The 27,492-nt window shown below is 44.8% G+C and overlaps 1 protein-coding gene across 2 annotated transcripts in view; it reads right to left on the reverse strand.

Moving 5' to 3' along the window:
* Positions 1-27,492, reverse strand: part of SEPTIN5 (septin 5) — a 316,820-nt gene that overhangs the window by 15,568 nt on the left and 273,760 nt on the right. For both annotated transcript variants that reach the window (XM_078667945.1, XM_078667946.1), the window contains 7 exons: positions 27,081-27,177; positions 24,312-24,398; positions 23,932-24,055; positions 18,728-18,862; positions 14,988-15,105; positions 4,737-4,838; positions 3,992-4,088 (listed from right to left, as the gene is read on the reverse strand). In XM_078667945.1, the coding sequence (XP_078524071.1) occupies positions 3,992-4,088; positions 4,737-4,838; positions 14,988-15,105; positions 18,728-18,862; positions 23,932-24,055; positions 24,312-24,398; positions 27,081-27,177 (760 nt within the window). The remainder of the gene's footprint in view (positions 1-3,991; positions 4,089-4,736; positions 4,839-14,987; positions 15,106-18,727; positions 18,863-23,931; positions 24,056-24,311; positions 24,399-27,080; positions 27,178-27,492) is intronic.

Below are 27,492 nucleotides of genomic sequence, written 5' to 3' on the forward strand. Positions count from 1 at the left end.
ACAGCAGGGGAGGAGAGAGAGAAACTCCGGAACAACCAGGACACCAAACGCCCATCCACAGAGGCCAAAGAACCGGATCCCCGAAGACCCCGATTGGAGCCCACTGGCCTTTTAAAGTAGAGACTGAAAAACCCTTACTAAAACCATCCAAAAAGAACTGAAGAACGGCACAGATTGAGCAAGAAGGAGAAGCTAGAGCATGAAGAGAACACGATTTACCGAAAGTAGACCAATGCTTAGAATAAGACCACAGAGTGGACAACTTCCAGGAACACTGCTTCACAGATATAATGTGGTCCAGCAAACCCTGTCCACCTAACGTCTGCTGCTCAACCTCCAGACCGCTATGGCGAGAGGGACCAGCAGGTGAGGAGAGGAAGACTTCAGAGGAGACGGACTCCGTGGCAATATCCAAGGAGATCCCACCGCTAGACTCAACAACAGGAACCACGACCTCCGAGGCCACCAAGGCAATACCACCAGCACATGGGCTTCCACCCGCTGGACTTTCATCAGAAACGCTGGAATAAGAAGGCAGGGAAGGAATGCATACAGGAACCACTAAGGCCACATCAGAGACAAGGCCTCCACACCCCACGCCCCTCTCTCCTGAACCTTGGAAAAAAAGACGAGCATTAGTCCTGGAGGCAAACAAATCCATCTTTGGACATCCGAATTTCTGGCAAATCAAGCAGAACACCCTGGGCGACAGACACAATGTATGAGAGGATGGAAAAATGCAGCTCAGGGAATCTTCCACTACATTGTCCATGCCCCTGATGTGCTGAGCAGAAATGGCCTGGAGATGCTGCTCCACCCAATTCACTACAGCACAGGCCACCTGATTCAAAGAATGACTGAGTGCTGCCCTGATGATTCATGTAGGCCCCAGTCACTGTGTTGTCGGACCGTACCAGCACATTGCAACCTGACAGGTGATCCTGGAAGTACCGAGGAGCCGTCTGCACAGCCGACTGTTCCTTCCAGTTGGAGGAGCGCCTGGTCTCCGTCCCATACCAACGAACATAAATGCACCAATGACCCAGAGTTACATCCCAACCCAGCACACTGGCAGCCATCATCAGCACCAACGGTGGTGAAGGATGCCTCCACATGCCCCTGGAGAGATTGGATGAATCCAGCCACCACTGCAGGCTGCGCACTACAACCGGAGACATCGGGATCTCCAAAGACAAATCCTGAAGCGGAAAAAGAACAAACCAGTGAAGGTGCCACAGCAAAGGTCAATGATGCAACCTGGCCCATGGAATCGTGAACACTGGGGCCGCCATGTGCCCCTGCACCTCCATCCAATGAAGCAGGGTAGGCGAGGTCCGAGACAACAGAGCACTCAACGTAGTCTGCAGATGCAGGATCCTGGATGGAGGCAGAAACACTTTGGCCGGAAGAGAGTCGAACTCTGCCCCTATAAAAGACCTCCTGGTGGAAGGCTGAAGATTGCATTTCAGAAAATTCAGGAGTAATCCGTGGCTTTCTAGCATACACATGGTCAAGTCCAGATGTTGACGCATCACCAGATCAGATGGGGCCTCCAGCAGCCAGTCGTCCAGGTATGGAAAAACAGAGACCCCTGGAGGTGAAGGTGGGCAACCAGGGGAGTCACTACCTTGGTTAAAACTATGGGTGATGACCGCAGGCCGAAGGAAAGGAAACAAAACTGCCATTGATAACCCTGCATCCCACGTCAGCTCGCAGCAGATGGATGTCCATAGGCACTCTACGAGCTGCTCGTCTAGCATGCAGCCGTAGAGAGGCAGTCGAGCTCCAAGTCACCCAAAACGTAAACAAGCAGAGCCGCTCCAAACACAGCAGCTGGCCGAAGAGGGAAACGCCCCCAAACCCTTAATACGCGGTCAAAAACGTTCCGGCAGGAGAAGTCTTCTTTTATTGTTTATTTTCCCCCAACCACAGTGGAAAGCACGATAAAAACCTGCACCGCGATTGTACTGTGGACAGCAACTGAAGATGGTCGCACACCGCTGATGGCTCAACCCAAGCGGGAAGAAGCCGCCGGATGCATGCAGGCCCATAGGCGCCACCACAACCACTGCAGCAACAGCACTGCTGACCGGGAGACCAACCAAGGCCAGCAAGCAGGGCTCCCAGCAGCCACGAATACTCAGGAGACATCTCCACACGTCCCAGGTCCAAAAGGGCTCCCACAACGGCCCCCAGGCGGTCCTAAACCCCAGTAGAAGGAGAAACTGAAGACAACCACTTTGGAGGTAAAAACCCAGTAGTCACCATAGCGCCACCTGTCCTGTCAGAGACAGGAAACAAAACCGGTAACGCTGAGTTTTGTCTATTATATTATAGCCCTTACCAGGACTGTGGTGGGGTTAGCAAGCGTTTCCTGTTTTGTTTCCTGGCTATGATTGGATACTATCTCACGTGTTATGACTGGTTTGAGGAAGAGGGACGTAGAGGTAAAGTCTTCGGACATAGAACCAACCTTCCTGATGACATCACTGGATGGTGTGGAAACAATGCCTCGAAAGGCAAAGCTGTGATATCATCACTCTGAGCGGGAACTCCTCAAAACGCACACAGCCTAGTGCACTGCGCAGTTGCAATATCAGAAAAAATGAGAGCACTACTGACCAGCGGTTCTGTTACACCTCACGTTACACAACTACACTGTTTTAAATGAGTCCCTCGTTTCTTTACCTGGTGTCACACCAACAGAAATTAAAGTGATGGTTTTTTGAGGAGTGATTCACGGATGTCAATTCACTAAAATTGTATAGGCAGCGGAAGTCACATCAAGCACCATTTGACCTCTGACACCATCCCAGAGTTAATCGCTTGTCGCCTCCTTAACCCCTCAAAAGTGTGCAATTTGCCGCCGGAATGACAGTGTGGACACTGGGCTCTTAAAAGCCCTTCTTACTTTCTGTTCTTTCGAGCCTTTCATGACCTCCAGCACCAGGGGTTGCAAAGGGCACGCCAAGGGTAGCATCGGCTAACTCAGATTAGACCCCGCTGACGTCTATGAAGGGGTTAAGCAAGAGAGGGGAGAATGGGGACACACCCTTCTGCAGCATACTACACCCCATTCCAAAAAGACACAAAATCACACACTTTGCTATACTATGATTTTTTGTTGTCAGTAACAGAAATGATTCAGTGTGTTCTATAGAATGCTTCCTTGCCTCAATTTCTCAATAATTAATTTTGTTTGCAAATATATTGTTTTCGGTAACACTTTCTACATAGGGTTAAAACAAAAACAACAGCCTTCCAAACACACCCCTATAAGGTCTAGTTTGCTATCCATGAGGGTAAGTGCTTCAAAGCCTGTGTTAGGTAACCCTGGGCGTAGTTCACGTAGTTGCGCTACGCGTAGCTACGCGAAGTGCACTTCTCACGACGCGAGCTACACATAGCTACGCGAACTGCATAGTGCACTCTGCAAAATGCTGTTCGCGCTGATTGCACAGTACCGGATGCTTGTCCGCACTGTGCAATCAGTGCACTCCGCATCTTGTACAGTGCAAGCGGTAGATTTCTACTCGAGCAGCAGCTTTCTCAATGCAGCAACGCAGCTTTCTCAACGCGGACTGGTAGTTTCTCATCGCAAACGGTCGCAAGCATATGTGACCACTCGCAATGAGAAACCTGACCTCCCCGCGATGAGAATCTCGCCGTGAGTTTTATTTTCCACGCTCGCTATCGGCAACTTGATGTTGCTGATCGCGAACGAGGAAAAAGTCTCGCCGGGATGTAATTTTGCTGGCTCACTCGCTGGCCAACTTGACATTGAGGACCGCGAGCAGGCAAAAAATGACCGCTAGGCCTGTTTGCACTGTGCTACATGCAATTCAAGTAGATCAAACTTCACAAACTAGGCGAGCGCAGCGTAGTACTTCGCCCAGGGTTATTTGGGGTAGTTAGCGCTATACAAATGCAACAATACAATGCAGTACAACACCTGCGCTTGACACAGGTTGGAGCAAACAGAATGTCTTACCTTCCACAATACCCCAAGGGTAAAGGCGGCCTCGTACCCTCTGCCCTTTGGCCTCTACCACGGTGTTACTGCCGATGACTGCAAAAGGGGCGCTTTCCTGAAATGGTAAAAAAAGCGGCAGTTATGAAACCCCCATAAATGCTATAATGGTGACTGTTAGACTGCTAGGCACACTTATGGCATACTCTGATGTTATCGAAGCAGGCCCACGCACGTGTGGGTCTGTATAAAACGCATCATGAAATTGCTTCAGAAATAATAAATCCTGTCACTTTATTCCTTTAATGTAGAACTGTACTCAAACATTTACAACAAATGAATGTTTTAAATGTTTAAAAAAAAAAAATTCCAGGTATATTTTGTTGTGGCTGATGTCCTGAAAATAACACAAACATATAACAATGGTTACTAAGTCTTAGAAAGGAGCCGATGTCGGTGATGGGGGAACAAGTGACTGCTTCACTTGGTGCCTCTGTCGCTTATGTCAGCATTTTTCATTTGAGCCACAACCTGCCCTTACCTCACTGCGATAATTCTGAATTTATGTCAAGACTGGAGGCTCCCATTATGTGCAATCACCTTTCCTTTCTACTCTCCCAGCAGCAATAAGGAGTAGATGGGAGCATGGCCGCAGAAGTGCACCCCTTGCACTAAAGCCCTCTCTGTAAGACTCACAGCCCTAAGTTTATAGCATCAGTACATGGTGATGTTCTAAAGATGTAAGACCCAAATTACATCTGCTCACCTTCAGCTCTCGGTCCTGTTGCTTAAACTCGTCATCTTCATCCGAATCACACTCCGGGAACTGATAGACCTTGATCCCAAACTTGTCGATCTCTTCTCGGATCTGTGCAGAGCGAGAAAAAACACCGGTTAATGGCAGGGAAGATTCAAGGTGATCATCTACGTGGCATCTGTTCAACAAGCGGAACATCCAAAAAGCGATATAACATCAACGGCAAAGATGGCGTCCATGATCCACCGAGCGCGCGCAAGTAAACACTATGTGGAGCCCTTGAGCCTCTGGCACCTTCATGGAGAATGCAACACATCCATGTACATCCATGAAGCACTCAAAATCACCTCTGGGGCATGGAGCACTGCCACAACAAATCACATGAAGAATGGAGCACCCAAAACATGCACAGACCATGTGACACAACCACAGAGCTTCTAAAACACCTACAGAGCATGTGACACACCCACAGAGCTTCTAAAACACCCACAGAGCATGAGGCACAACCACAGAGCTTCTAAAACACCCACAGAGCATGAGGCACAACCACAGAGCTTCTAAAACACCCACAGAGCATGAGACACAACCACAGAGCTTCTAAAACACCCACAGAGCATGAGACACAACCACAGAGCTTCTAAAACACCCACAGAGCATGAGGCACAACCACAGAGCTTCTAAAACACCTACAGAGCATGTGACACACCCACAGAGCTTCTAAAACACCCACATAGCATGAGGCACAACCACAGAGCTTCTAAAACACCCACAGAGCATGAGACACAACCACAGAGCTTCTAAAACACCTACAGAGCATGAGACACAACCACAGAGCTTCTAAAACACCTACAGACCATGAGACACAACCACAGAGCTTCTAAAACACCTACAGACCATGAGACACACCCATGGAGCAGCCCAAACACAGAGCATGTGATACACCCACAGGGCATATAGAGCACATACACGAAACATCCCACGCATCCATGGGAATTCTGACACATTCATGACACTTTGCACACTTTTACACAGTATTTGATATATCATAGAGATCATTAACATAACAGCCATGGAGCATCAAACACACATGCATTATCCAACCCATACATGAAGCAAACAACACACCATTGGACGCATATGTGTACGAACCAGCACACACATAGACCATCTGATACATCCACAGAGCACCAAAACCTTCATGAAACATACAACAAATACACGGATCATGCCAAACATACACAGAGCATTAGACACATCCATGGAGAGTCCCAAACAATCCATGATCATAACACCAGTGAAGCGTATGACTCCTTCCATGGACCACCCAATAATAGACTCCATAAAATTGGCCAAATTCGTTCAGTATGCCAACAGGCTTCTAGAAAAATTGGACTACTGTGCAGCATAATGTGTACCTAACCCCATCTGTATTGTCCGGGAGTGCTATTTCTAAATTGATACGTTGCAGTAAGCACTGATAAGAAAGCCACATTTTATTCTGTTTTTATTTTCTTCATTTTTAATCTCTTTTAAGCTGTAAGATTGTATTAATGTGCTGGAAGAATCTTTTAAAGATATGTTTTTATATCTAAATAAAGAATTTACAATAAATAGACTCCATAGACACACTGAGGCACCATCAGACACGTGTTCACTATCTGACACATACATGCATATTTAGACACATATGTGCAAAGACAGCACAACTATTCCCTGTGTGACAGATCCAGGAACCACCAGACAGATCCATGCTCCACCTGACACACACACGTACAAAACGCCAGATCCATAGACTATTCGGCATCCATGCACTGCCCGACACATACATAGACCATATAAATCATGACGCATCCAACAATTTAAAGGATCATGCAGACCATACAGGAAGCATCAACCACAGCCATGAAAACTTCCCGAGACATCAGTTATGCATCTAAGGCCTCAGGAAAGGGTTGACTCACTTATAAACATGTTAATCAGCGTTTAGGGTGTGACAAATCTATGGAGTATATAAATATGTACATGGTCTGTTCAAAACATTCATCTAGCATCGGCCACATGCATGGACACATCATCATATCCATGTACCACTGAGTTGTTTGGATGGAAACATCTACACAACCAAGTGGCATCAAACACATTCCCGGAAACACCAACACATCCATGCAGAACTGAACGCATCTATGGAAAAACCAATGCATCCATTTAGCATTAGATACAACCATTGAAACACCAACACACCCATAGGCATTTTCGCTACCACTAGAACGCTGCTCAGGCACGCTCCCCGTTAAAAACCTGAAACTTAGTTAATCAATTTAAAATTGTGTGAGAATTGAATTACAAATGTACCTTCTTTTTAAAATTGTACGTGGCGCACAGGGTGGCTATTCCGAGACCCCAGCTGATCCCGCTCACTCCCCTCGTCACAACCAATATCGCTGGTTAGGGGCGGAACTGGGGGCGGGCACAGCACACAGTGTAGAAGCACAGCAGACGCGCGCAGTGGGCGCCGGTGGCGCACCAAAGGCAAGCCGGTCCGCGCCCATCCGCCGCCCTCCGGGACCAGGGGCCAGCCACTATGCCCGTCCCCTCACCTACTACTCTGAGTCTCTCAAGAAGCTGCATGCGACCCACTTCAGTCTCCCCCACGAAATAGGCAGCCTTACTACTAAGATGGAAATCTACACGGGACGTAGCTCATTCCCAGAAATACAAAGACAACCTAACCTTGTCACACAACCCCGTCAAAGGCAGGTCCAACCCAGCCCTCCTCACCTAGTCATTTTCTAACTCAACACCCGTTCCCTTGTCAAGCACCAAATAGACATCTTCCTTCTACTAGATACGGACAAACCAGATATTCTGTTACTGACCGAAACCTGGCTGACATCCGACTCCTCCCCGGATATACTGGCAGCGCTACCCCCAGACTATTACATCGTTCACACCGACCGCCCCCCTGGCAAATCTGGAGGGAGTGTTGCAGCAATTATACACGCCAAATTTAAATTCAACGCCTTGACCAGCCTTAACCTCCCCGAGTCGGAGAACCTTGTAATCAAATTGGAATCTACTGGTGACACATTTGTCTGTGCACTAGTCTATAGGCCTCCGCACCATATGCCATAATTTCCCCTATCTCTGAGCGAACAGATCGCCAACCTTGTTATCGACCATGCTAAAGTACTTCTCGTGGGTGACTTCAACAACTGGTTTAACGACCCTCATGAGAGTTCCCACTCTTCTGAATTGACTGACCTCCTCACTAACCTGAACCTTACTCAACTGGTCTCCTCTCCTACCCATCAAAAAGGGCGCATTCTCGACCAAATTAGGACCAACAGTCTGACCATAATGACCCCTACTACGTTCCCTTGTATATGGTCTGACCATTATTTAATTAAATTTACGTTAGCTCACATGACCACCAGAAAAACTTCGATGGTCGCTGGCAGACTGGCCAGGAAATGGAATGCCTTAGATAGGAAGGAATTTCTCGACACGCTGACCAGAACAGCCCCTCCACCTCACCCTGATGTCAACATATCTGAAGCTAATCTCTCTAGCTGGTTGCTCGCTGCTAGCAACATGCATGCCCCCCTTAAGAAAGTTAAACTTGCCCGCCGCGCAGATGCCCAGAGATGATTCTGGGGCCCGCATTACTGGCCTCCAGAGATGGGATGTCCGCCCTCCCCCTCCCCTTCGGCTAAAAGACTCGGAGTCACACTAAACAGCGATCTCTCACTTAAAACACAAGTGGGCCTTGTAGTCTCCAAATGCCTCTTCCAATTAAGTGAAATCAGGAAGATCCACTGCCTCCTCACACAGGAAGCCCTGACCCAGGTCGTGATAGCTACCATTCTATCACACCTGGATTACGCCAATGCAACCTCTCTGGGTATGCCTCTCTCCCTGCAAAAGCGGCTACAGTTGGTTCAGAACCATGCGGCCAGACTGATCCTACGACAACCCAGATGGCAACCAGCCACCCCTCTTCCAAGGAAACTACATTGGCTCCCCATCCCCCAACGCTGCATCTTTAAAACCGGATGTCTGATTTTTAAATCTCTGCACAGCAAAAACCCTAAATTTATCAACAACTTGATACTCAGGCACATTCCCTCCCGCAACCTACGCTCAGCCCACCTCTCACTCCTCCACACCCCCACTTTTAGGCAGAAGCACCTTGGAGGTTGCAGATTTGCTGTTCTCACCCACAGGCTTTGTAACTCCTTCCTCTTGGAGATCCGAGCCTGCTCTGATCTCATGAAATTTAGAAGATCCCTCAAAACCTGATTGTTTGAGCAAGCCTACAACTGAAGTTCTCCTGGGTAACGGATTATGCTTCTTTTCCTATAGCATATATATTATATATTTACAATAACAAGAGCAACCCATACGTCCTTGTGAGCTGGGTAAGTACATGAGTACACAACAGTGTTCACAAGGAACTCATTTATATTCCCAATATAAACTTTTGCAATTAAATAGTTGCACCGCTAAATAGAAGAATCAGATATGCAATGAGGGACCTCTCTATAGGTCAGGGTATTAATCCAACAATTACTAATATTCCTAACAAGCTCGCACAGACTTATCATTCAAGTATACCTGGCTTCAGCCGAAGCAGGTTCATTTATTTTGCACAAAAATAAGAAATATAAGAAATATGTGCAAAATCACAGGCTTTTTTTGTAATTTTTCACATTTAAAATGATGTCGTGACCCTAAGTGTAGTGACGATAGCCCTATTACAGTGAGTATTTGGTGACATATTTAGACATAAAAACGGTTATTGGTGAGTTTCAGAAGGAAAAAGAAAAAGGACAATCAGGGTGAATTATATGATAAAATATCCAGGCTGTCTCTTTTGTTAGTTGTCGACGGCGTTTCGACCCTCTCTAGGTACCGGGTCTCATCAGGACTGTATATCTGGGGACAAGTAGCAGTGATCTGTATGGAGGATGATGCGATGAAGTATCCGGACAGTGTTTAGTCCTGTCTGGTCAAAAAACGGAGGAATCGAGTTATCTCCTAGCGTTGGATAACGCTACAAACGATCCACTTGGTAGTATTATCTTCCACGATCGTTGGCTTCTCGTGGTCGCTCGGCTGCGGCATTCGCTGTGTCTGCGAGATCGACCGGAAGCAGGAAGAGCAAGCTTTCGTTGCTAAGCATGACAGCTGGCAGATGTCATGCCGAGCAGGATGGATTAAGCCGCGACCCACATTGAAGGAAGTGGGCCCCCCTCCCTTCTTCACCAGTCGCAGATGAGGAGGAGAGAAATTGTGGAATTGACGACACTTCTATAGAGATCTCAAACTTTGGCGATTTTGGGCCTTTCTCATTAACAGATCCATCACCTGGGTAGCCAGGCCTGGCACCAGGTTTAGGTTGCCACTTATTGTCCTGATGAAGACTCACAGCGGAGGCCACAACCACCCCTCTTTGCTTCAGTCGAGTCGAAACGTCGACGCTCTTCCCATATAGACCTGTACCATTTGTTCATCTGCCATAACCAAAATTGCATTGAGTGCTTATAATAATTTACAGATTACATGTAAATGAGAGTCCTCCATTGGACAGGTCAACACTGTCTGGTCTCGAGTTACCAGTATATCGAAAGTATCTATCTTTTCTCCCTTTATTCTATGATTTACACTTTTCACTACCCACCACCACTACCTTACTACCCCCTTTTCCCTTTCTGCGTGCAACCTGTGTTCATTGAAAAGAATCAAGTATATATTCAAAATAAATGTGGATATATTTTTGAATTCAATTGGGCTGGAAATATTTCTTTAGTCTGTGTGTTCTGTTATGTTTTTTTGAAATGTACATGCATAAAGAGGTATTTAATGCATGCATTAAGCAACGTATGAGTATTAGATACCAGTGTTGTTAATCTGGATACAACACACTTTGTGAAATTTAATTTGATTCTTGGTTAAGCATTGGTCACGGACCATTTGTTCATTCCCGCACTGTACCCAGGTCCGGTTGACTTTTGGGTTACCCCATTATCTATAAACGATCATGAAAGCAACAAGACATCCATTTAGCATCAAACACATCCATGGAAACACAAACAAAAGACATATATCATTTAACAGATATTTGGAAAAACCAAGACATCCTTGTAGCATTAGAGACAACCATGGAAACACCAACAAATCCATGTAGCATCTAACACATCCATGGAAACACCAAGATATCCATGTAGCATTAAATACATTCATGGAAACATCAACATATCCATGTAGCACTGGACACATCCCTGGAAACACCACCCAATCCATCTAGTATAGAACACATACATGGAAATACCAACACATCCATGGACACGCCAGCAGATCTATGTAGCATTGAACACATTCATGGAAACATCAACATATTCATTTAGCATTGGACAGATCCCCAGAAACACCAACATATTAATTTAGCATCAGATATATTCAGGGAAACACTAACACATCCATGTAGCATGAAACACATCTGTTGACAAAACAATGCATCCATGTACCATTACATAAAATCATGTAAACAAGACATCCATGTAACATCAAACACATTTCCCTGGGAACATGAACAAATCCATGTAGCATTGAATACATAATTGAAAAAACCAAAACATCCATGTAGCATCCATGTAGCATTAGATACAACCATGAAAACCACCACATATCCATATAGCATCGAACACAGTAAAAGAAAAACACCAACATAGCCATGTAGCATCAGATACATGCATGAAGCACCAACACATCCATGTAGTAATAAACACATCTCTGAAAACACCAACACATCCATGTAGTTTAGAATACACTAGGTCCTGCTCAACATCAGACACCCTCCCCCACTCTGCACATCTTCAAGAAGAGCCTCAAGACCTGTCTCTTTTGCTGATTCAGAGGTGCAGGCCATCTTCCCCCTCCCCCGGCACCTTGAGACCCTCACAGGTGAGTAGCGCGATTCACAAATTCCTGATTGATTGATTGAATACATACATGGAAACACCAACACATCAATGGACACACCAGCAAATACATGTAGCATTGAACACATTCATGGAAAAACCAACATGTCTATGCAGCATCAAATACAATCAAAGAAACACCAACATATCCATGTAGTATAGAACACATACATGGAAATGCCAACACATCCATGGACATTCCAGCCAATTCATGTAACAATGAACACATCCATGGACACACCAGCAGATCCATGTAGCATTGAGCACATTCATGGAAACATCAACATGTCTATAGAGCAACACACAATCAAAGAAAAACCAACGTGTCCATGTAGCTTGGGACACATCCCTGGAAACACCAACACATTCATGTAGTAAAAAACACGTCTATGGAAATACCAACACAATCATGTAGTATTGGATAAAACCATGGAAACACCAACACATCCATGTAGCATCAAGCACATCCCTGTAAACAACAACACATCCATGTAGCATTGAACACATCTTTGTATAAACCAACACAATTATGCAGCATTAGATACAACCATGGAAACAACAACACATACATGTAGTATTGAACATATCCTGGACACACCAGCAGATCCATGTAGTGCTGGGCACATTCATGGAGACGCAAACATATCCATGTAGCATTGAAGACAATCAGGGAAACACCAACACATTCATGTAGCATTGAACACAACCATGGAAATACCAACAAATCCAGGCAGCATCGGACACATCCCTGGAAACACCAACAAGTCCATATACTATTGAACACATACAAGTAAATACCAACACATCCCTAGAGACCCCAACACATTGATGTAGCATTGAATACATCTATAGAAAACCACCACATCCCTGTAGCATAATACAACCACGGAGACACCATGGCATCCATGTAGCATCAAGCACATCAATGAAAACACCAAGACATTCAAGGGTAGGCCAATATATCCATGTCGCACTGCCTATACATTCATCGAAACACCAACGCATACATGTAGCATGAAACACATCCCTTGAAAGACCAAAACATCCATGTAGCATGAAACACGCCTATGGAAAAGCCAATGCATCCATGTAGCATCAGAAATAACCATGGAAACACCTACACATCCATGTAGCATCTAACACATCCATAGAAAAACAAACACTAACATAGAAACAGCAACAGATCCATGTAGCATTGAGCACAATCATGGAAACACCAACACATTCATGTAACTGCAACGCATTCATGGAGCATCGAACACATCCATAAAAAACAACACATCCATGTAGCATCAAATAAATCCATGGAAACACCAACAAACCTATTTCTCATTGAATGCTTCTGTGTAACCACCATCACATCCATGAAGCGTTGAACACATTCGTGGAAACACGAACATATCCATGCAGCATGGGACACATCCCTGGCGACATCAACACATTTATGTAGCATTGAACAAAACCATGGAAATACCAACACATCCATGTAGCATTGGACACATCCCTGGAAACACTAACGCATCCATGTACAATTGAACACAACCATGGAAATACCAACACATCCATGTAGTATTAGGCACATCCCTGGAAATACCAACGCATCCATGTAGTGCTGGACACATCCCTGGAAATACCAACACATCCATGTAGTGCTGGACACATCCCTGGAAATACCAACACATCAATGTAGCATCAAATGAATCAACGGACACACCAACATATCTATTTAGCACTGAATGCTTCTGTGTAACCACCATCACACACATGAAGGATTGAATACATCCATTGAAACACCACACCATCCATGTAGCATCAAACACACCTATGGAAACACTACAAAATCCATGTAGCGACAAACGCTTCAATGGAAAACCCAACATAGCAATGTGGCATTGAAAACTTCTGTGTTACGACCAATACATCAAACACATTTATGCAACCACATCCATGGACTTTTTAGCACATCCATGAGGCTTCTGACATATCACTTGTTGCACCCACAGAGTGTCACCACATCCATGCAGCAGCATCATCACGCGCATAGAGCATCGATCAAAATCATGGAGTATCAAACACATTCTTGGCCTCTGCCGCTTTGTGTGACCTCCATTGGCTGAGCATCCCCGAACGTGTTAAATTCAAGGCACTTTGTTACATGTTCAAGGCCAAGCAGGGTAGCGCTCCAGCTTACATTCAAGGGTTGGTAAAACCTTACAGACCCTTGCGCTCACTAAGGTCCTCAGACACTGGCAATTTCACAGTGCCAAGATGTAAGCTGACAAAAATGGGAGGCCGCTCCTTCTCTATCTTGGGCCCTAAATATTGGAACTCCCTCCCTTTGACACTAAAGTTAGAGACCAACCTACTTCGCTTCCGTAGGGCTCTGAAGACTCTACTTTTCACTAAGCGTAGCCAATAGCTGGTTGTTGCCTCAAGTCAGGTGCTGTGATGTCCTTTCTTCTACAGTCTATCCCTGGCGCCGGGAAACCCACTGTGGGTAGCTGTGCGCGATAAAAGCTTAAATAAATAAATAAATAAATAAAAATAAAATGTGGCAAATTTGACAGAGCATCAGACACGCCTTCGATGGATATAGCACATTCTTGAAACATGCTAATTCCACAAAGCACACGGCTTACCCACAAAGAGTGATTCTGCAAGAGGGATCTGGATATCAAAAACTGGCTGCTCGCCTTTGAATTGTGCAAGTCACTGGCCATTTAAATCTGGATTTCAACACTACTTTTACTTGTAGTGACAGAATATACCATGCCAAGGTGCAGGGGAGAGTTGTTTCAGAGTGGTTGGACAAGCAAGGAATATGGTGAGGCATAAAAGCAAATTGTTAAAGGTGAATATCTGTCCTTAACCCCTCCCATGCTCATGACGAGCTCAGCTCGTCATGAGCCACGGTGCTCGTCTGCTCATGATGAGCTGAGCGCGTCATGGCCGTTAGAACGCTCACACGCGGGGCTAATTCCCCTGCTGTGCTGAGCGTTCTAAGGAAACGGGTGTGGCCGTGACGAGCTCAGCTCGTCATGAGCATATGAGCACCGGCTCATGACAAGCTGAGCTCGTCGTGAGCACCGGGGAGCTGTGCACGCCCCCCGCCCCCCAGCACACCCGCAGTCAAAGGGTTAAAGTCATCTCCCCCCTCACGACAGGCTCCAGCCTATCGTAGGAACACTTTGGTCTGGGACAAAAGTCTGTTCCCAGATGAAGCTGCCTCTGCACCCTCCTCTGTCTCTTGAAGCTGGAAAGAAGAGCCCTCAAGTCTCACCCTCTCCTTCAGCTTTCGGATCTCACTGGGTATCAGGCAGTCGGCCTTCGCAATCAGTGGCACGATGTTCACCTTCTCATGGAGCGCCTTCATGAAGGCCACGTCTACCGGCCTCAACCTGGCGAAAAAGAGGAAACCAGATCAGGTGTTACGAAGTCAACACAGCCCAGCCATGCATCGCCCTCAAAGTACTACACTGGTTACCAGTTACAAGATCCATGTTCCTCAAAGCCCTTTGCATTACACATCATGCGATCCTCAGGCCCAGACCTAGCTTCATACAGTTAAAACTCAGACTTTACAACCCAAAGCGAAGCCTGGTGAATGCCAAAGCGGCTCATAGATAATACTTACCTCAAAATATGAGATGCTCCTCGGTCGAGACAAGCACATTTTGGAATGAAACTCCCTAAATAATTTTGATCTATCAACAATCATTTGCATTTTGAATGGCCATAGTGTCACGACTTTTTCCATATCGAAGATTACGCCTCTTTAAGTCCACAATGTTGATGGCTCGTATATGCTGCTTCCACGTCTATCCCCGGAGTTCTTTTTTTCTGCCAAATCTATACCTTATTAAATGTTGAGCACACTCTTTGGGCATCACACACAATACTAATACTCAATATTAATGGATAATATTGCTACTAAATCCATTTGCACATCTTCGTACCTCTGAAACAGAACCTCTGAGCATCGCTCGGCAAAGTGCTTTGAGACCTCGACAATAGACATGAAAGTGATACAAAAATGCTGCAACACAATAACACACAACACAAGCCCACTACAGGAGTCTGCAATCCTAACAAAGCATGAGCCTTATGTTTAACCTTTTCCATGCTGATGACGCAACCGCTCCGTCATCAGCCGCGGTGGCGCTGTGCTGATGACGGAGCGGTTCCGTCATGGCCTGCCCGACGCGCCTGCGCGGCGCTGATTTCGCGCCTGCGCGGCGCTGATTTGGCACCTACGCGGCGCATTCTATTGAGCGGGCGGGGCCATGACGGAACCACTCCATCATCAGCACAGCTCAACCGAGGCTGGTGACGGAGTGGTTCCGTCACCAGCATGGGCGCGCCGCGCGCCCCCCCGCCCCCTTAGCGCTGCAGCGGAATAGCCGCCGCAGCGAAGTTGTTAATACTGTGCACACCATGTATCCTCAGAGGCTGGCTGGCCTACTTCTGAAGAGCTGACAGGTACAAGGTGAACTCTAATGCAGTGGACCAAGAGAGCACAATCGTGTGAACTGATATGTTTGAAAGTACTGAAAAAGGGAAATGCAAATATGCATACCAAGACAGTGCACTTTTGCACAATGAGGTGTCCGAAGACATCTTGTGCATACAGTCCCCAAGACTACAAACTTCAGTGCAATGAATCAAAGGACCACAGACTCTTGTGCATTCTCATGCACTCTAAGAAAGAGAGTGATTGTTCATGAAACCCAAGACCTGGCACACTTGTGCAATACATTCCAAGATCATGCATTCTTGGGCAACGAAGCGCAAAACCATACACTCTTTTGAAATTAGTCAAGGACCCTGTACTCTAGTGCAATGAATCTCCTGATCTTCCGCAAGGAATCTCAAGGTTCTGCAATCTTGTTTAATGAGGCATCCTGAGAAAGAGCACCTTTGTTTAAAGAGACCCAATATTAGCATAATTTTTGTGCAAAGAGTTCCTTCACTATGCACTCTTGGGCAATGAGTTCCAAGATCATGCATTCTTGTTCCACGAACCACAAGACCATAAACTCTTTTGAAATGAGTCCGAGACCACGCCCTCCAGTGCAAAGAATCGCCGGATCATGGGCTGTTGTGCACGGAGTCGCTAGGCTGTGCACTCTTCTTTAATGGTGTATCCGAAGAAAGAGCAAATTTGTTCAATGATCCCCAAGACCAGAACCATCTTGTACAAAGAGTTCCTGCAACATGCACTCTTGCGCAATGAGTACCAAGACAATGAAATCTTGCGCAATGAGTCACAAGACCATGAAATCTTGCGCAATGAGTCACAAGACCATGAAATCTTGCGCAATGAGTCCCAAGACCATGAAATCTTGCACAATGAGCCCCAAGACCATGACATTTTGTGCAATGAATCCCAAGACCATGAAATCTTGCACAATAAGTACCAAAACCATGAAATCTTGCGCAATGAGTCCCAAGACCATGAAATCTTGCGCAATGATTCCCAAGATCATGAAATCTTGTGCAATGAATCCCAAGACCATGAAATCTTGCGAAATGAGTATTAAAACCATGAAATCTTGCGCAATGAGTCCTAAAACCATGAAATCTTGCTCAATAAGTCCCAAAACCATGAAATCTTGGGCAATGAGTCCCAAGACCATGAAATCGTGTGCAATGATTCCCAAGACCATGAAATCTTGCGCAATGAATCCCAAGACCTTGAAATCTTGCGCAATGAGTATCAAAACCATTAAATCTTGCGCAATGAGTCCCAAGACCATGAAATCTTGCGCAATGAATCCCAAGACCATGAAATCTTGCGCAATGATTCCCAAGACCATGAAATCTTGCGCAATGAATCCCAAGACCATGAAATCTTGCGCAATGAGTCCCAAGACCATGAAATCTTGCGCAATGAGTCCCAAGACTATGAAATCTTGCGCAATGAGTCCCAAGACCATGAAATCTTGAGCAATGAGTCCCAAGTCCATGAAATCTTGCGCAATGAGTCCCAAGACCATGAAATCTTGCACAATGAGTCCCAAGACCATGAAATCTTGCGCAATGAGTCCCAAGACCATGCTTTCATGTGCAACAATCCCCATGCCCATGCACTCCTGTTCCTTCATCCATATTAGGAAAGAGCATTCTTGAGTAATGAGTGGCCAAAATCGTGCACTTTTATTAAATTAATCCAAAGACCTGCCACGCTTGTGCAATGAGTACCCGGAGCATGCATACGTGTGCAAAGATTTCCAGGACATTTGTGCAATGAACCACAAAACCATGTATTCTTGTGCAATGGTCCCAAATCACTCTCTTGTTCAGTGAGCCGCAGTACCACACTGTGGAGTGATCCCTTATAAGAAAAGTCGTCCCATCTGAAGACAGGAAGCATCTACAGTACGAACTTTGAACACAGGCTTTTAGCGTCACTATACCACAAGTTTTCACTATTGCAATATGCACAAGAGCAGTCGATGGTCACCATGAGGCAGTGCCTTAAAGATATAAATGTGCAGGTTATATAGCAATGTTCTCCATGAGGCAGTACCAGTGCTACTAAGGGAGTTGAGGAATAAAGAGATGGTCATTTGCACAGAACCACACTGTTTGGTTAGGTGAAAGCATCGGAATTAGGACCCAGGGTGCCTTTTCAATTGATTCTCTCGAGCAGACCAATCTTCTGCCTTAAACAGGGATAAGTAGGGTGACTGGTAAAGGACCCAGTTCATCTGCTCTGCCCCTTTTCTTTGCTTCTCTTGTTTGCAAACCCTCCTAGTCTTCTGGTCTGTGATTGCTACAAGACTATCAGTAGTCCCTTGCGCCTGCCCTGGAATTGTTTTATTTCTTGTACTGATTTGACCTTCAGCAAGCAGCTTCTCTGCATTTTCTGACCTCCAGAACAGGAGCCTCATAGAGCCACAGAAGTAGTCAGATACGAATGCTGGTCTCTGATTGGCTCATTCAGCAATAATACCTCTCATTCTAATGCACACACATATACAGAGCGCACATATATGATCCGCAGGGGTGAGTACTCACCCATGGCCGAACGGCGAGATGAAGTAGAGGCAGCAGTGGACACGGTTGTCCTGGATATTCTTCCGGTTCAAGCCGCTTTCATCCCGGAAGTACTGCTCGAACTGCTGGTCCACATAGTCTGTAATGGCCTTCCAGCTGTAGGAGACACAAAGCACAATATAAAGTGTGCTTCAAGTGGGGGGTAATTGATATAGGAGACAACAGAAATGAACAGTACAAATCCTTACAGGGGATTTCAACCTTTGCATAAGTTCCCAGCTACAAGAGTATTCTGATCACATACAACTTAAATAAAAACACACACATTTTAACGCCGTTTTCAGGCTGTGTTTTTAACACAAAACTCTTCCAACAAAATGACTTTGAGTTAAACACTCGCCGCTCATATCTGCTTCTATCTGAAGCACGTGAGGGAAAGGCAACACAGCCATCCGATGGTGAAACACTGAGTATCATTAAAGTAAGTAATAGTAACACCCATTGTTTACAGTGATAAGAAATGGTAGAAGTAAGATGTGAAGCGCTATTTAAAAAAATATATTATTTATATTGAAAACACAGTCTAATATTACCATTTTATGGGGTAAAGAATTACACTAACCAGCCACTCTATAGCCTTTTCAATACATGTAAATATTACAGGCTGGGTCTGAGCCTTCCTGGAAAGGGTTTACTAAAGGCATGAGACCTCAAAGGGAGAAAACTATAAGGAGAAAATGATCATGTTTTTATGTATTTAAAGGACATGTGTTTCACTCAAAGATTGGACACAAAGGGCCAGAGTTACAAAGGTAGATATCCATGTGTATATTTACTCACATATATAATTACTGCTACACCTAGGTGTAATGCCACTCTTCTGCTATTCACCATTTCTGAGTGGAGATTTACAACTAGGCGTTGACTTAAGAGTCTCCACCCTCTCATATCAGCAGACGGTGCGTCCTACAACAGGATTTATATGAGTGTAAAGTTACTACTAGTAACTTTGCACCATGATTGGAGATTTCCACCACTGTGGTGAGGGTCTCCCTATGGGAAAGGATAGGACAATGTATTAAAGTTTATTATTGTTTTAAAAAATGTATAAAACAATATTTATCATTAACCTATAAAATATCACTGCACCTTAACTCTGATTAAAAGTGTGCAAAACAATTATTTGAACTGTATTCATTTAATTTATAAATGAGTTTTAAATACTAATTAAAAATGTTCAAATTCTCACTAACATTGTAACTCTATTTAATATGTAGTACATTTTGTTGAAAGTTTTGTATTTAATTATTTTAAATTACTTTAATTTTTTTAATAAAAGTTGAGACCTCTAACTTATATTTTCACACTACATTTATTATAAAATTTTACCACAATATAATAATTAATAATTGTATATTTATGACACAAAAATATATACCATGTAACTGTCGAAATCATTTCATTAGTTTATCATTACTTGCTATGGGTGATAGAGGGGAGGGGGGGTTAAATCTCTGCCTCCATTGTTTGTTATTGAAGCGTGTTGCAGTAGCTGTGAGTGGCATGTGTGGTGCTTGATTTAGTCTAAGGCTGGCCTGGAGTGCAATTACAACCTTAGGTTTGTAGAAACATTAAGAGTGTTGTCTGTGAATAAAAATGGTCTTACTCTATTTTGGCTGTGTGTTTATAGCATGCCCCTCCCTGAACCCTCCTTAAATTTCCGTAAGCCCGACTCAATTAAGTAGCAAGTATTCCCCATTTCACAGCCTTTTCCCAGGTCTCGCCCACATTTACTACAAAATGAATATCTACGTGTGCGGAGAGCTCAGCCACCTTAGCCGAGTTCTCTACACAAAAAGAGATAGGAGAGATTGGGGCCTCTGGCCATATTCGTGCAATGCATCGAGTAGTATGTAAATAGTACTACTGTAGACGGGTTGGATTGGCACGCAAAAATAAAATCGGCCCACATTTGCATAATCATTCCTCAAATCACTGCTTTGACGTATTGTTATAAAAAAACTTTAGGAGGGGGGTAAGAAAATGCACGCGTTAGTTTAGACTGGTGAAACAAGTGAGGCCTCTTCTTCTCAGGCCCCCTGCCCCCACTCAGTATCTGCACACATTAATGTGCCGGCCAGCGAGAGAAAGAAAGTGACACCTCTGCCTGTTGCTAAACGGAGGTAATGAGCGCCCATCTGCCTCTAGAAGGGCCACCCAGACACCCACTGGGTCACTGGCTGTATTTTAACAATAGAGACAGTGCCCAAATGGCCCCCCAGACTGCTAAAAAAAGCAGCACACATCAGAACTCGGACAACCGGCCCCTCGGGCATTGCCCGAATGCCCGCATTACCAATCCGACACTGACTCTATGTACAACTTTACGTACTACAAAATGCAATATTGTGAATCGGACCCCTTGATTTGCTGCAACACACAGAGGGGCTTGTTCACAAGGGTAAATATACAAGTGTATATTCACACACCTATATATTTACTACTACGCCTAGGTGAATTCCACCTTCGGGTGTGAACTTACATGTCTCCGTCCCTCAGATCTAGGGGTGGAGTTTCGTGCAACAGGATTTACAAGTGTAAAGTTACTACTAGTCACGTACCACACTTACGTGGAAAAGTTAGGAGAGGAAGCGGTCCCAGCCCTTATGTTTGTGAATAGCATTTTGTAGTGAGGACTAGTACTGCTGTACTACTATTTTATGTGCTATACAATGCAGCTTGTAAGTGGGACCTTGACTGTCGCACAGAAAAACACTAATAGAGATTCTCTTTTTCAGTGTAATTAACTATTTGACCACTTGAGGGCGAACCGAGATCAGTTTTCAAATGTGAGTGTTACTGTCACCCTGGCCTGTCTGTGTCCTTCAATAATGTATATTCTTATTTTGGAGCATGGAATGCAGGCAATGAGATAATCTAATTCAAGACACTGGGAGCGTCTAAACAGGTCAAAGGGTGATTGTAACACAACTCAATGAGAGAATGTCCCACAAGTCAACAAGTAATTGCAACGCGAGTCAATGCGAGAGAGTGTAACTCAAGTCAGTAAGAGAATGTCACATAAGTGGACAGTCTGAAACGCAAGTCAAAAAGAGAGTGTAATGCAAGTCAATAAGATATGTAATGCAAGTCAGTAAGAATGTAATGCAAAGCAATGAGAAAGTATGACGCAAGTGAATGAGAAATGACAATGCAAGTCGATGGGTGATTAGAATGCAAGTAAATGAGACAGTGTAACACAAGTCCATGAGACAGTGTAATTCAAGAAAATGAGACAGTGTAACACAAGTCCATGGGACAGGGTATTTCAAGTAAATGAGACATTGTAACACAAGTCCATGGGACAGGGTATTTCAAGTAAATGAGACAGGGTAACAAGTCCATGAGACAGTGTAATTCAAGAAAATGAGACAGTGTAACACAAGTCCATGAGACAGTGTATTTCAAGAAAATGAGACAGTGTAACACAAGTCCATGGGACAGGGTATTTCAAGTAAATGAGACAGGGTAACAAGTCCATGAGACAGTGTAATTCAAGAAAATGAGACAGTGTAACACAAGTCCATGAGACAGTGTAATTCAAGAAAATGAGACAGTGTAACACAAGTCCATGGGACAGGGTATTTCAAGTAAATGAGACAGGGTAACAAGTCCATGAGACAGGGTAATTCAAGAAAATGAGACAGTGTAACACAAGTCCATGAGACAGTGTAATTCAAGAAAATGAGACAGTGTAACACAAGTCCATGAGACAGTGTAACACAAGTCCATGAGACAGGGTATTTCAAGTAAATAAGACAGGGTAACAAGTCCATGAACAGTGTAATTCAAGTAAATGAGACAGTGTAACACAAGTCCATGAGACAGTGTAATTCAAGAAAATGAGACAGTGTAACAAGTCCACGGGACAGGGTATTTCAAGTAAATAAGACAGGGTAACAAGTCCATGAACAGTGTAATTCAAGTAAATTAGACAGTGTAACACAAGTCCATGAGACAGTGTAATTCAAGAAAATGAGACAGTGTAACACAAGTCCATGAGACAGGGTATTTCAAGTAAATAAGACAGGGTAACAAGTCCATGAACAGTGTAATTCAAGTAAATGAGACAGTGTAAACACGTCCATGAGAGGGTGTAATTCAAGAAAATGAGAAATGGTAACACAGGTCCATGAGACAGTGTAATTGAAGTAAATGAGACAGGGTAACACATGTCCATGAGACAGTGTAATTCAATAAAATGAGACAGTGTAACACAAGTCCATGAGACAGTGTAATTCAAGTAAATGAGACAGAGTAACACAAGTCCATGAGACAGTGTAATTCAAGTAATTGAGATAGGGTAACACAAGTCCAGGAGACAGTGTAATTCAAGAAAATTAGACAGTGTAGCACAAGTCAATAAGAGAGTGCAACGCAAGTCAGTGATAGAACGTAACGCAAGTCGATAGAGTGCAACGCAAGTCAGTGGGGGATTGTAATGAAAGTCAATGAGCCAGTGTAACAGAAGTCCGTGAGATAGCATGACGCACGTCAGTAAGAGATTGCAACAAAAATCCATTGGGTGATGGTAACACAAGCGATTGTGTGACTGTAACACAAGTTACTAGGGGGCTGTAATGCAAGTCAATGATATAATGAAAGATTGTAACATGAGAGTTTGTTCCACATGTCAGGAGAGATTATACTGCAAGCCTATGAGTTATTGTAGTGCAAGTCAGAGAGAGAGTGTAGGGCAAGTCAGTGAACGACTGAGGTGCAACTAGTCAATGGGTGACCGTAACAAAAGTCATTGGGAGATTGTAATGCGAGGCACTGGAAGAGCCTTGTAGTGGCCAGTAAGCAACAAGGAAAGTTCCAAAGAAAGAACATGAATTTAGACTTAAATAAGATTGTAACACCCTCAGTATCTCAACCTATTCAAAAATCCAAATTGATAAAATGTTGGGCCAGTAGTTTTCAATCTATTTAGATCACCACATCGAGGCAGCACAGCCTGTGTCCTGGGACACGTTTGTGCATTCAGAGGCTGTGACAAAGTATAGCCAGAATCCCCGCATACTAGTCTTGTGATGTGAGCCTGTGTGTGGCCCATACTACTCTTGTGACTTGAGCCCTCGTATACCCTATGTACTATTCTGTGACGTGGGCCCTCATGTCCCACGCCCTGGTACCCCTTCGTCGAGCACGTGTATCCCTCCTACCACTCTGTGTTGTTGACCGCGTCTCCGAACCCGGGCGTATCCACAATGGTGAGCTTCAGTTTCACGCCTTTCTCCTCGATGTCCACCGTGTGCTTCACAATCTCCACCGTCTGGTTGATCCGCTCTGTAACACGAGGTGGAAAGAGGTCAGTGGCTCCAACACTGTGGACAGTGAATGTACATCAGGAACCATTGACACACACATTGCATATATGGTTGCTAAACTGGCCCAGGGGACGCGGGCCCAGCCCCTTCGGTTAGCAAGTATCACCTGACCGGTGATGCATGTGTTTGGATGGGTCTGGAGTGGGGGTAAATACTGCCCCCAGGGAGGAGCTGCTGCATGACGCGTCCAGCAGGACACTACACCGTTCACTCACCTTCAGCGTTGAGAAGCTTCCGGTCCTTGTACAGGTCGGTCAGGAACAGGCTGTTCACCAGGGTCGACTTCCCCAGACCGGACTCTCCTATGGAAACCAACAATTTATAGTTTAACTCATTTTTATTGATTTTATATTGATATATGCATTTACATTAACCACCACCTACGTCCACTGGCTGGTGCGGAAGCATATCTAGTAAGTTTTATAGTTAACAAAGAATAAGAAACTGAATTAGAGAGGAACCAGGAACCCACTGCCAGTTACCTTTAAAATCCAAAACACTTCAGGTGGTACCATGCCTCTCAGGTGGTACCATGCCTCTCAGGTGGTGCCATGCCTCTATGGAGCAAAATGTCAATGAAGTAACAAATTATTCTTGTGCCTACCAGAAAACTGTGCGGCCCCCAAAGGGGTCAGATTTATTAACCCTTTGCATCACTCTTGCGTCACGCAAGTCGACGCAAAGACTTATTTGGGATTTACAAACCCACACAAGGCCCGATTTGTGCAACCTTGCACGCCTTTGTAACACAGCTAATACAACACAGCTACCGCAGAGAGGCAAAACAAGGAGAAATATGTTTACTTCCGTTCGATACTTCCTCTTTCTATGGGTGATGCATTTTTCATCACCCATAGAAAGAGGAAAATGGCTCTTTGGGTCATTTTTGGGCAGGAAGGTATGACTTCCTGCACAAAAACACGCCTGCCCAGATCACATAGGCCTTTATAAATATGGAGCATTTCCACTCTCTTCTTTTAAAGCAACACAGCGCACGGTTCTTCAAAGCCAACGCTGAAATAGGTGACCCGTTGAAAGTCAGAGAGGGGCACCTGCCAGCGCCTCGATGTGACTAGATAAGACCTCAGGTAACGGCTCCACCTGACACCGTGACCGGTTGGGTTTCACTGCCTTATTTACTTTTCCTGATGGGATGTACCTTTGTCCCCGCTCAGTCAATAAGAGACATCAAACGAGCAGCTAGTCGTACCACGGGAAAGTGCTTCTGACCTCTCTCACTGAGACGACTGCGGAAAGAGACTTCCAACTCCGAGGTAGGAGACGTCTCTGTACCGTATGTCCTCACAGCTAATGTGACGGTACAGAGACAATTTGATGAGACTGTCCTGTGCCTTAAAGACTAAACAATCCTAGAAAGAGCAATGCTTAATTTGTTTAAAAAAAAAAAAGTAAGTGCCAAGGCCCTTCTATAGAGGACACTGCAGCCCGCGCCAGCCATTGCCGCTGCCGCTGCTGCCAAAGACAGAACCATCACAACCACTAACCATCGCACTCCTACAAGTGTGACCATTCAGACTATTCCAGGCCACCCAAAGCTATAAGAATGGTGTGAGTGGCATGTGCTATTCATTTTTATGTAAACTGACTTATTAAACACTGTTGTACTCATCTCAAACTTTGACAGACAGCGCCCCCATGTGGTTGACTGTCACTAGAGCTGGTGCTGACAATTAAGTGCTGGTGCTGAGCACTGGAAACTCCTGGCTCAAATTAAGCACTACGATCTTACTAGGAGCTGTGAGACCTCCCTGTGCTGTGTATCATCACAACTGCAACATTACAAAGACAGCTGGCCATGACTGCAGAGATTACCCTGGGACATAACTAAACTATCCTGCAAAGAGACATCTTACCAAGACCTAGAGGGCCACTTACTCAGACAACCGCTTACCAGGACTCACAATGGCCCCCCGAGGGGTGACATGTGCGAGACTGGCTACTCTGCCACTCTTGACATTCTCCGGTAAGCCACAGACTAGGGGGGCTCCTTCCAGAGCAGGATCGGCGGCCATGACCCAACCATTCCACATGGCCTCATTCTAGTCGCCCTGAACAGTGATGCGATAATCCTTCTGTCGCACGGGCGCCTCGTGGAATTCAAATCTAATGGATTCACTTCACCCAGGAGTTGTTACCCGTGATTTACTCCCAACAGTTGCTGAGGTTGAGAAGTGATCATTGTCGAGCTGCTTAATGCGCCCAATGCAATCTTTTATTCCACTCAAATATGCAAAAATGTCCTTCATAAGCACTAAGTAGTATTGTGCTTGCTCTTCTTCCTCCGAACTTAATTACCTGGTGGGACACTCAGCTATTTATTTATCCTGAAGATGACCGTGTACTTATGACAAAGGTCGAAACGTCGTCAACGCAACTGTGGCCGCAATTTATGGTGGACACATTATTTTGTGTGTTGTAGTCCCAGTATATCTTTTTGGAACTCCAGCTTTTATCTAACCTCTTTTTTTGTATGCCACCTGTCTGGTTGTAAATGTCTATTAATTGTTATATGTACCAGCTTTTCTGTATGAGCCTCATAATACTACCCCTTTATTTTATTAAATAAATAATTATTTAGATGTTTTTCTTAAAAATTTGTTTTGTATGGGCCGTGCTTTCTATTTTTCTACTTTTTATTTTTTCACGATTAGGTGTATAGGGTGTTTGATTTAAGCATTTGTGATCTAAATTTGTTTGTTCTATGATAATTTTGTGTACACTGTGAACCTTTGTTTGGAGAAAATACTCATTCTAGTCGCAGCCTCCCGCCATGTGGAGATGGGTTCAAGCATTTTTGTTAGGGCTCATTTTGGGTTCCAGTCGAGCCCCGCTGGGTCCCCTGCAGGAGCATGTGCTGCTCATGCAACCGACAGAGAGTCACCTTCAATGGCTGTTGAACACCCACAATGACACAGTTTAGTCCCAATTTGCTACATTAAATTATGTAAAAGGAGACGTCTTACCAGCTACCATAAGAGTGAAATCAAATCCCTTTTTCACAGACTTCCGGTGCACCTGATTGGGTAAGGTGGCGAAACCCACGTACTGCTTTTCAAGGTCCTGAGGAAAGAGGAGAGAGGCACAGACATTTATCAGTGAGCACCACAGACGTTTGCATCATCTCGCAGACTCCTTACTGCCAGGGTGAAAAAAGCCACATGAGATGTCTTTAAAGGCCCAATAAGACCTCTTCCCATCACCCCACCCCAATGCCCATCGGTAATTTCAGCAGCCTCCTTTCAGGGAGTTGCTGATTCTTCAGAACCACAGTTCCTGAAGATGCAGCTCTCCACATTAGAAAAGGAGCTCTGAGGTGTCCAGAAATGGTCAATGCATCAGGGTTCACCCCCCGACTACCAGAACAAGACAAATCCA

The sequence above is a fragment of the Lissotriton helveticus genome, chromosome 11, assembly GCF_964261635.1.
Source record: "Lissotriton helveticus chromosome 11, aLisHel1.1, whole genome shotgun sequence".
NCBI classification, from domain to species: Eukaryota; Metazoa; Chordata; class Amphibia; order Caudata; family Salamandridae; genus Lissotriton; species Lissotriton helveticus.